Below are 12,075 nucleotides of genomic sequence, written 5' to 3'. Positions count from 1 at the left end.
CAATTGTTACCAATTACAACTTATTTCACGTAAGGGTTGGTATTATAAGCAGGTATCCTCTTCAGCAACCTCTTTTAGAAGTTGTAAATATCGCTACTTCAATTGTTACAATTATATTGCCGTGGGTCAAACTGCAGTTTCTGTACCACATCATTTAGATGTGAAGGTGAGAGAGGAGTACGGATAACCTCCACTTTTACCGTGGATGACTAGAAAGCCAGGAGATAAACTTAAGAAGGCTCAAACGTTTGTTGATACACACGCTCACACAGAGTTGTAAAGTTTTATTTCCTCCAAGTTTCCTACTGCCTAAATCAATGTCACATCAGGCAAGCTCTCCTTTTTCTGCCAAATTTCCCCTTTCGGCCTCACCCACACATCAACCACAAAAATCCTCTACAGCCGGGTCTTCCCTTTAAGAACAGTCACGGCGAAATCGCTCCCCAAATCCGCCCTCCGGGTGTCCCCGTCACCCTGGCAACGGAACCAGGAAGGGGCGGGGCTCGCTGTCCATCGTTCCTGCCCGCGGCCGGCGCGGGCAGCGCTGGTCACAGGCCGTCCCTCAGCTCCGGGTTGGAGCCGGAGCCGGATCCCGCGCAGATGGCCACGTCAACCTAAAAGTACACCACCCTCCTCATCCGCCGCCGCCGCCGCGCCGCGCCTGCCAGGCCAGCTGCGGGTCTCCTAGGCCGCGGTCTCCACGCCTTTCCCACAATGCCCCGCGCCAGGCCCCGCCCCGGCTCGCCGTGGAGACCGAAGCGCGAGGCGCCCACCCGGGCCGGCGGCGCGTCCGACTCTGCCGGAGCGGCTGGTCCTCCCCAGTCCAGCGCTCGGCGGCCGGGCTGTTGCGGAGTGCGAGCTTCCGTCCCGCACTCACAGCTTGGGGTCGGACAGGCGGGGTCTGCCGCCGGGGCTCGAGGATGGGGGAGTAGCTGCAGGAAGCGACACCAAGGTGGGCATGGGCCGCGGGCCAGCCTAGGCTTTGCCGGAGCGGGCGGTGGCCTGGGCCCTCCGCGAGGGAAGGAGAGCGGCGCCTGCGAGCCTGAACCGCCCCTCCTCTGCGCTGCTGAGACCGGCATTATGCTCTCACTCCCCGCCGTCTGCCTCCGCACCCGCGCCACCCTTCCTCTCAGCGGTTCCCCTTCAGTTACTCAGGCCCCCTTCTTCCTTAGTCCGGCCTGAGACTTCAGACACCAGCAACACTTGACAGCCCCATTCCCCCTGTGTCTCCATCTTTCCCTTCTTCTACTCTGGAGTGATGAAACGCGAAACCTTCCGCCTTGCGTTTTCCCACAGCTTCCACCTGTCCCGCAGCTCGGGCCCAGGGCAGTTCGGCCACACCCGCGCTGCCTGGCCCTAGGCAGGGAACGTCTTATCCCGGAGCAGTGATTGGGAACTTATTCTCTCTCTTTTTTCTTGCACTTGTTTTGTAGTCTGGATATTTGTTAATCTCCATCATTATATTTTACAAAGGTATACTTTTGTGGGATGAAAAGGAAGTATTAGAAATGAGCTGAAGACCACCAGTTACAGGTAAGGAGAACATTTTTTTAAATAGACATTTAGGATTAAATGAAGAAAGGAGAAACTGAGGGTGCTATGAAAGTTAGACTTCCAAGCATTATGATACTTTTGGAACTAACATACACGAGTTTAAATGTGGTATGTTGAAGTAATGATTGTTTTTACCCTGCATAAGTGAGCATGTTTAATAACCATTGCCTTCTCCTTTTAGGTTTCTTTTCTTGTTTCTGTTTATACCAAACATGATCTTTGCAGTAAAATTACACTGTTAACTTACAATTATTATTCTACTATTATTCTCTTCTTAAATTCAATTTAAGCACCTTCTGAGACAATTCAGGGAAAAAGATGGACTGCCGTGTAGGTTGTCTGTTATAACAATATAATTCATTGCCATTTTTGGCAAGGTTATATGGAAAGTAAAGGTCCATTTCCTGTAAGTAAAGTCTGATTAAAATGGAAACTAGACAGCCTGAGAGCGTAAAGTAGCTAAAAAGTAAGTGTTAAAAAGGACAACGGGTAGAAAGAGGAAGGAAATAAAAGTTATTCCCACCCTTGTGTTCTGACGCTGATTAGAGGCCTTTTCTCATTGTATAAATTGCTGAGTATGTATGTAAGCATTCTAGCTAGTTACCACTATCACTACCTTTTATCTGCTATCTCTAGTGATTTCACAAATCTGGCTACCTGGATATGGAAGCAGTGAAGGGGGCCCCCAAAGAATAGAGCCTGCATTCCCACTGATCTGCCATTTATTTAATGGAGTGTGTATCGCTGACCGTGTTATTTGATAAATTGTGTTATTGTTTAGTTTGAAATATATTTTAACTGCCAGGTTTCCTCTCTTTAGATTAACATTTTTGGAGACAATTTTGTGATGCTTGATTCACCCTTGAAGTAATGTGGACAGAAATTCTCAGATTCACATATCGTATCCACTGGAACCAGCAGTGTATCCTAATGTTCACTTGAACCAGAACTTATATAACAAAAAGAATGGGAGTCTGGTTAAATAAGGATGACTATATCAGAGACTTGAAAAGAATTATTCTCTGTTTTCTAATAGTGTATATGGCCATTTTAGTGGGCACAGATCAGGATTTTTACAGTTTACTTGGAGTATCTAAAACTGCAAGCAGTAGAGAAATAAGGCAAGCTTTCAAGAAATTGGCATTGAAGTTACATCCTGATAAAAACCCGGTAGGTAAAAATTTGTTTTTGAAAATATCTGATTGCATTTTGGTATGTTTTGATATTTAAATTATTTTAGGTAAGTGTTCAAAATGCTTAAGAACAATCACATGTCAAAATTACAATTCAACTTGTATGCTAGAAACAGAAAAAACAAAATGTTCCAGTTTAGAATATAGTGTGAAGGATTATTAATACCAAAAATACAGTTCCCTCTTAATTTGTAAACTAATTTCCAGCAGTTCTATTGCAGACATTAATTCCCCCAAAAGCAATAATATCTGTGAAGTAGTTGAAGTAGTTTTCTTAGTAAAGTAGGTTAAGATTAAATATTTTAGGACAATAGGAGAAAAAATATTGCTTTAAAACTCAGAGGGTACAACATACTAAAAATGGCAGTAGTAGCTAATGATAGTATGCTTTTCCACAGACCAGAATTAGAAAGTTATAAATTAAAACTTGACGGCAGCTAAATATAATTGCAGTCAAATATTTGAAATATAACAGTGTTAAAGACTGTTATCTTTCAAAACTAGTTTTAATTTTTATGGTATTTTTATAATTTACCAAATTCTTTTTTAATGAGATTTGGCCAGCATTATTAACAAGGAGAAAGACATGATTAAGCTATAATTTTCTCTTTCTAGGTAGAATTTTGAAAATAGGATTATTTTATTTCAATTGCGTGAAGCTGAGCAATAGAAACAATATTTCTTTAAAACTCTTATTATCTTTCTTTGACATCTACATTCTATTGTATTTAGGATTTTTATTTTTTCAGTTTTTTCTTTAAAATTTTAAAATATGATTTTTAAGTTATAAACGATGGTGGATTTACATCCAAGTATTAGTTACCTGAAAGCATTCTTCAAAAACCAATTCTATGAAACCTAATAACAAAGAAAGGAGGCCAGGTCTGGTGGCTCACACCTGTAATCCTAACTCTCTGGGAGGCTGTGGCAAAAGGATTGCTTGAGCTCAGGAGTTCAAGACCAGCCTGAGCAAGAACAAGACCCCATCTCTACTAAAAACAGAAAAATTAGCTGGCATGATGGCATGCACCTGTAGTCCCAGCTGCTCAGGGGGCTGAGGCAGCAGGATTGCTTGAGGCCAGCAATTTGAGGTTGCAGTGAGCTGTGATGACACTGCACTCCAGCTGGGGCAACAAAGGGACACTCTGTCTCCAAAAAAAAAAAGTAACGAAGCGAGAAACTTTTCCAATCCACTTTTGGATTGTTATTCTGCCATGAGTTCTTATTTAATCATCTGGTAGTAAATTGAGGACATACTTTTTTTAGTTAATATGTAGATTTTACTTCAAATAGAAAAATAACCTACATATCTATTCATAATTGTTTTAGGAGTAAACAAATATTATTTACAAAATTAAGAGTTTCAAAGGGTTTATCAGTTTTTTCTCAGCGCGTTTCTTAAAAGGAGTGACTTACATTGTATGATCATTATCTGTCGACCTTTTGAAGAGTCAGTTCTTATTTCTGTTATTTTTTTTTTGAAGATTGTAGTTCCTTAGAAAATACTTCTTTATTTCAACCTATGATAGCTCATATTACATTACATTACCCCTCCTTATGTTGGTATCTAGTCTCCCAGAAATTTCTGGATTAATTGAATCTACATAAAGGTTCCAAAGAGACTTGGATTGTGTATTTGAAATGACTTTATTATATCTAATAATTTTTAACAGAATAACCCAAATGCACATGGTGATTTTTTAAAAATAAATAGAGCATATGAAGTACTCAAAGATGAAGATCTACGAAAAAAGTATGACAAATATGGAGAAAAGGGACTTGAGGATAATCAAGGAGGCCAGTATGAAAGCTGGAACTATTATCGTTATGATTTTGGTAAGGTGATATGATACTACTTATGAAATTGCTTTTTATCTGAGTAAAAGAAAAGTTAATTTTGTTTCACTACCTATGTATTTAATATGTGTCATTTTGACTAGCTTTTTAAAATTTACCATTGGAGTGAAATTCAAAAGGAAAATAAGTTGGTATACAGAGATTATCTGAACAGATATAAAAGTGTATTGATCAGATCTTGTCAAATACTTTTAAAATAAGGATTACTATGTAACAAAAAAATACACAGTCATGGGCTGTGTATCAACATTTCAATCAACAGCAGACCACATATGCATATATGACAGTTGTCCCATAAGATTATAACATTTTTACTTTATCTTTTCTATGTTTAGATACACAAATACTTAGCATCGTGTTACAGTTGCCTATAGTATTCAATCCAGTAGCATGCTCTGCAGGTTTGTAGCCTTGGAGCAATAGGCTATACCACATAGCCTAGGTGTGTAGTAGGCTATACCATCTTGGTTTGTGTATGTACACCCTGTGATATAAACACAATAACAAAATTGCCTAACAACACATCTCTCAGAACATATCCCCGTTATTAGGTGATGAATGATTGTATGTATTACCATTAGCAGTTATTAAATATTTCTTTCAATATTTCTAATATTGAATTAATATTAATTTCTTTCAATATATTTTCGAACATCGTATTTTCCAAGAAAGGCTAAACTTTCCTTTAAGTTTAATAGTGGTCACTTCAATAGAAATGCTGTCCTTCTCATATAGAACCCTTATTGATAATGCTTTAAGGTGTTGGCAGAAATAAGAAAGAAATAAGGGCAGAGCAGAAGAAGGAAACAAGTTAAAGGAACTAAGGAAAAGGAAAGTAAACACAGATATCAAGGCAGGAAGGTGAATTCAGATATCGCATATTTCTCCTAGTCATTAACTAGCTGCAGATGCAGGCTAGGAACTGAAGTGTGTTTTTATATTAGACTAAATAAAATATTTTAAATTTTTATCTGTAGGGTTTGCTTCTCAAGACTGATTTTTCTTTTCAAAATAGTGTTTTCAAGTATATTCCCAACAGCTTCATAGTCTGTATCAGCAGTTGGCAAACTACATTTTATAGGCCAAATCTGGTTTGCCACCAGCTTTTATAAATAAAGTTTTATTGGAATACAGTTATGCTCATTTGTTTACATATTATCTATGACTTCTTTCACACTTAGCGTATTTGAGTGGTTGTGACAGAAACCATATATCCTATAAAGCCTGAATATTTACTAATGGCCTCTGCAGAAAAAGTTTGCTGACCCCTGGTCTATAGCCATCTAAATTATTATTTTGATATTTTATATAGTAATGAGAAATTTTCTCACATTGGTCTTAATTATTGTAAGCAAAATTTATATTTACTGAATGTTTCAACCTCTGCAGATATTCTAATTATAAGATTTTTAGCAGAAGGTATTTTAAAGTGGTACGACTTATTAAAAACCATATAATCTGAAAATTGGATGAGGTCTACCGTCTAGTTAACAGTGTACCACTCTCAATTCCCCAGTTTTGATATTATACTATAGCTACATAACATGTCAGTATAAGGGGAAGGTGGGTGAAGAGTACATGAGAATCTGTACCATTTTTGCAAATTCTTGAGTCTATAATTATTTTTGAATAAAAAGTTTAAAAATATATAATAGAAATTTTTTGTGGAGATGAAATTATATAAATATTAGGAATCCTCCCACACCTATAATAGTCCATATCAAGGTTCTCATAGCTTTAGATCACTCTTTATATATCACCAATAATATTATTTACCTTTTTTTCTTAGTTTGTTGTATATTCTTCAAGTTTGGCATTTAGTATAAGCTGATTTTTTGATTAAAACAAAAATAAGTAGTATATTTTTATGTGTTCATTTATATTTATGGTGTAGTTTTTATTTTATAATTCTTATGTACTTTTAAAATTAGGTATTTATGATGATGATCCTGAAATCATAACATTGGAAAGAAGAGAATTTGGTAAGTTTTTGGGCATATGATTTTGTTTTTACAAGTCCAATCTGATCCAAAACTCTTGTTTGGATTTAGAAATTGTTTGGATTTTAGACATTTAGTGTATACTGTATATTAATTAATATTCCTAGAAGAATGTGGGGAAGTGGACCACAATAAAAACATTAATATTTCTGCAGCAAAATGTGTAAGTATATTTACCAAATAAAAGAAGTGAAAATAACAGATAGCCTCATTTTTATTCAGATTTGGATCCCAGGTAAGCTTGCTGCAAACTTGCAAAATAACTTGTAGTTTCAGAGCTTTTTGATTTCAAAGTTTTGGATAAGGATGTGGCTGGCTATTTTGGAAGCAGATTTTATTTGATCTGTGACTTGCATGAAAATGGATATAAAAATACAGTTCTGCATTTTCCATTGCATTTTAGAAAATTATAAATACTAGGTTAGATTCTTATACTTTCAGCCTTTGTACAGTGATAATAAAATAGGTTTATTCTTTCTTTTCTACTTGAAAGCAAATTTTGTATGTCAGATCACATTTCAGTTTTATTTTGCTCTGTTACAATCTTATTTCAAAAACTAAAATAGCATATCAGTTGCAATATATGTATATAAAAATATTTCTCATATATTAGCATCATTAAAGATTTATTACAGCCACTTGATTTTGTATAGTTTGTTCCTTCTAAGCAAGGGTTGCATTTTATGCTTATTTTACACATCATGTTGATAAGCTCAGGCATGCAAAATAGCTGTTCAATATGTAAATATTCTATTAGCCTGCTTGGTCATGGGTCTTTTTCTGTTACTTTGTTAGAAGTTTTGTATGTGAACACTTGTGCAAGTTCAAAGTGAATAGAAAATATATCTTCCCTACTTAAGGAAACAGAAGAAAATTTGATTCATTTAGACTGTTGGTAGATAGAACTAATGCCCATGTCACAAGCTGGTAGAATCATAACTTTACTGCATGGGTTATATGAACCTATAGCTTTTCCTGTATGGTTGTTAGTGTCTCCCTCTCCTAACATATCAGTGAGTATTTCATGGACCCGTGGGGCAGAAATCTTTGGAATTATAAATAGAACTGGAAGAACGAAACAAAACCTGCATACTGACTAACCCGTGAGTCCACCTAGAATGAGACAGTACTAATAGTTATATTGTATATGGGTGGAAACTTTTTCAGATGTCACTGTGAAGAAAAGGTTAAGAACTGCTAATAGTTCATATAGAACCCAAAATGGCAGTTTAAGATAAATTATATCCACAAAACTTTAGAGATAATTCAGAGATAATTAACTAATATGGATAGGTTTAATACCTATTTGCCACCATTCTCTCTCATCTCTGATATTACTCTTCATATTACTGGGCTAAGACAAGAAGATCCTGAAGTTTTAGTTGAAGAAGCAGAAGGAAAATGGCAAACATGTATAGTAGTATCAATTTGTGGTTACGTAAATATTCTATTAGCCTGCTTGGTTGTGGGTCTCTTTCTATTACCAGTTGTTTGGTTTGAGTTACATAGTCTTATCTTTTGTAGAAATAATTGTTCAGCAATCAAGGGGAACAGAGCAAATATGTTAGAAGTGCTCTATGAAAACAAAATACAGGCATATATCATTTTATTGCATTTTGCTATACTGCACTTCACAGATACTGTAGTTTTTTACAAATTGAAGGTTTGTGACAACTTTGCATCAAGCAAGCCTCCCAGTGCCATTTTTCTAACAGGATATGCTCACTTTGTTTCTCTGTCACATTTTTGTAATTCTTTGCAATATTTCAGACTTTTTCATTATTGTATCTGTTACAGTCATCAGTGATCTTTGATATTACTATGGTAATTGTTTAGGGGGCACCATGAATTCTGCCTATAAGATGGCAAACTTAATTGATAAATGTTGTAGGTGTTCTGACTGCTCTACCACCTGGTCTTTCCCTGTTTCTCTCCCCTTCCTCAGGCCTACCTATTCCCTGAGACACAACAATATTAAAACTGAGTCAACTAATAACCCTACATAGTCTCTAAGTGTTCAAGTGAAAGGAATAATTGCATGTCTTTCACTTTAAATCAAAAGCTAGAAATGATTAAGCTTAGTGTGGAAAGCATGCCAAAAGGTATCTTGTGCCAAACAGCGAAGTTGTGAATGCAAAGGAAAAGTTCTTGAAGGAAATTAAAAGTGCAGCTTCAATGAACATACTAATGATAAGAAAGCAAAATAGCCATATTGCTGATGTGGAGAAGGTTTGAGTGGTCTGGGTAGAAGATCAAAGCAGCCACAACATTCCGCTAAGCCAAAGTCTAATCCAGAGAAAGGCCCTAACTCTGTTCGATTTTATGAAGGCTGAGAAAGGTGAGGAAACTGCAGAAGAAAAGTTGGAGGCTGTCAGAGGTTTGTTCATGAGGGTAAAGGAAATAACCCATCTTCATAACATAAAAGTGCATAGTGAAGCAGCAAATGCTGTTTTAGAAGCTGCGGCAAGTTATCTAGAAGATCTAGCTAAGATCATTGATAAAGACATCTACACTAAACAACAAATTTTCAATGTAGATGAAATAGCCTTCTATTGGCAGAGGATACTATTTAGGACTTTCGTACCTAGAAAAGAGAAGTCAAAGTCTAGCTTCAAACTTCAGATTAGAGACCAGTGCAGCTGATGATTTTAAGTTGAGGCCAGTGCTCATTTACCATTCTAAAAATCCTAGAACCCTTAAAAATTATGCTAAATCTACTCTGCCTGTGCTCTATAGATGGAACAACAAAGCCTGGAGGACAGCACATCTGTTTTTACAGCAAGGTTTACTAAATATCATAAGCCCACTGCTGAGACCTCCTACTCAGAAAAAAAAGATTATTTTTAAAATATTGCTCATTGACAATGTACCTGGTCACCCAAGAGCTCTAATAGAGATGTAGAAGGAGATTAATGTTATTTTCGTACTTGCTGACAATATCCATTCTGCAGCCCATGAATGAAGGAGTAATTTTGACTTTCAAGTCTTTAAAAAATACATTTTTTAAGGCTACAGCTGCCATAGATAATGATTCCTTGGATAGATCTGGGCAAATTAAATTGAAAACCTTTTGCAAAGGATTCACCCTTCTAGGTGCCATTACGGACACTTGTGATTTGTTAAAGTCAGAATATCAACATCAACAGGAAGATGCTTATTCCAACCCTCATGGATGACTTTGAGGGGTTCAAGACTTCAGTGGAAGAAGTAACTGCTAATGTAATAGCAGTAGCAAGAGAACTAGAATTAGAAATAGAACCTGAAGATGTGACTGAATTGCTGCTATCTCATGATAAAACTTTAACAGATGAGGAGTTGCTTCTTATAGATGACCAAAGATAGTGGTTTCCTGAGATGGAATCTACTTCTGTTGAAGGTACTGTGAACATTGTTGAAATGGCAAGAAAGGATTTAGAACAGTACATAAACTTAGTTGATAAAGCATCAACAGAGTTTGAGAGGGTTGACTTCAGTTTTTTAAGAAGTTCTCTGGGTCAGGTGCTATCAAACGGCATCATATGCTATAGAGAAATCTTCCATTAAAGGAAAAGTCAATATGTCCAACTTCATTGTTGTCTTATTTTAAGAAATTGCCACAGCCCCACCCCAACTGTCGGCAGCCACCCTGATCCATCAACATACATGCAAGACCTTCCACCAGCAAAAAGATTATGACTTGGTGAAAGGCTCAAATGATCATTAGCATTTTTTAGCAATAAGATATTTTTAAGGCATGTACATTGTCTTTTTAGATGTAATGTTGCACAATTTCATAGACTACAATATAGTGTAAACATAAATTTTACATGCACTGAGAAACCAAAAAATTTGTGCGACTTTATTGTGGTATTTTCTGTATTACTGTGATCTGGAGCTGAACCCACAATACCTCCAAGGTATACCTGTACCAAGATAGATGTTTTCACAGTAAACAGAGTTTTGTGTCAAGTTAAATGCCATTCAAATTTGTTTTACATCATATTTTTGTTTAAGACTTTTGAACAGTAACACCTTGTCTATTTATTGCATTCTCTTTTTATATATAAATAACCACCTCATTACTTATTGATAGCTGATAAGATATTCCCTTTTTCTGTTAAAATATGCATTAATTGTTAGGATTTTTACCTCAGTTTGTACCAGTTGGTGATCTAAACCTGCAGTCCCCAACCCCAAGGCCGCAGACCAGTACTGGTCTGTGGTCTGTTAGGAATGGGGCCACACAGTAGGACGTGAGTGGTGGGCAAATGAGGGAAGCTTCATCTGTATTTACGGCTGCTCCCCATCATTTGCTTACTGCTTGAGCTCCACCTCCTGTCCAACCAGCAGTGGCATTAGATTCTCATAGGAGCTCGAACCCTGCTGTAAGCTGTGCACGCAAGGGATCTAGGTTGCACTCTCCTAATGAGATTCTAATGGCCTGATGATCTGAAGTGGAGCTGAGGTGGTAATGCTAGCTCTGGGGAGTGGCTGCAAATACAGATTAGCAGAGAGGTTTGCACAGAGACCATAATAAATCAGTTGCTTGCAGACTCATATCAAAACCCTATCAGTGAGTGGCAAGTGACAATTAAGCTGCATCTGGTGGCAGGGTTTATAGTGGCAAGTGAGTTGATGTACTTCAATTGTACATCTGCATCTGGTGGCGGGCTTTAAGTCAGAATCCGACACTTATTTTGGTCTGCATATGGCCTGTCAATTGTTTTATTTACCGCTTCCATGTACGCCTCTTTCCCACACTGCACACTAGTCTCAGTCACAGTTTTGATAAGCCTATAAGCTAACCCTAGCAAAAATGAGTAAAAACAAACGTCGTAAAAAAAACAAGAGCTGCTTTGAAAAGGGGGGAAGACCCAATGATGAGACAGCGGAAGACTCTTAAGACTGCCAACAAAATGAAAGCTGCATTTAAACGAAAATACCAAGAGTCCTACTTAAATTACAGGTTCATTGCAATAGGTGATTGACATTCTCCAATCCCACTTTGTATAATATGTGGTGATGGGCTATCCAATGAAGCCATGAAACCTTCAAAACTGCTTCACATGGAGACCAAGCACCCTGCATTAAAAGACAGGGCTTTTGAGTTTTTCAGAAGAAAAAAATATGAATATGAAGAACAGAAGCAATTATTGAAGGCCACGACTGCATCAAATGTGTCTGCACTGAGAGCATCATTCTTAGTGGCTAATTGCATTGCTAAAGCTAAGAAGCCCTTTACTATTGGTAAAGAGTTGATCCTGCCTGCTACTAAGGATGTTTGCTGTGAACTTTTAGGAGAGGCTGCAGTTCAAAACGTGGCATGTGTTCCTCTTTCAGCTGGCACCATAACTAGACAAGTTGATGAAATAACAGAGAATATTGAGGCACAATTGTTAGAGAGGATTAATGAGTCAGCCTGGTACCCAATCCACATTGACAAGTCTAACAATGTTGTCAACAAGGCAACAATGCTTGTTTTTGTGCAACAT

General features: G+C 37.3%; 1 protein-coding gene across 1 annotated transcript in view; it reads left to right on the top strand.

The window, feature by feature from the left end:
• The first annotated feature begins 964 nt into the window (after window positions 1-964).
• Window positions 965-12,075, top strand: part of DNAJC10 (DnaJ heat shock protein family (Hsp40) member C10) — a 51,047-nt gene continuing 39,936 nt past the window's right edge. Inside the window, exons 1-4 of the mRNA XM_045559675.1 lie at window positions 965-1,533; window positions 2,375-2,724; window positions 4,421-4,583; window positions 6,536-6,586. Coding sequence (XP_045415631.1) covers window positions 2,521-2,724; window positions 4,421-4,583; window positions 6,536-6,586 — 418 coding nt within the window. The 5' untranslated portion in view covers window positions 965-1,533; window positions 2,375-2,520. The remainder of the gene's footprint in view (window positions 1,534-2,374; window positions 2,725-4,420; window positions 4,584-6,535; window positions 6,587-12,075) is intronic.

Source organism: Lemur catta, chromosome 8, assembly GCF_020740605.2.
Source record: "Lemur catta isolate mLemCat1 chromosome 8, mLemCat1.pri, whole genome shotgun sequence".
NCBI lineage: Eukaryota > Metazoa > Chordata > Mammalia > Primates > Lemuridae > Lemur > Lemur catta.
Note: the sequence above shows the minus strand (reverse complement) of the source record. Positions and strands in the feature narration are given on the sequence as shown.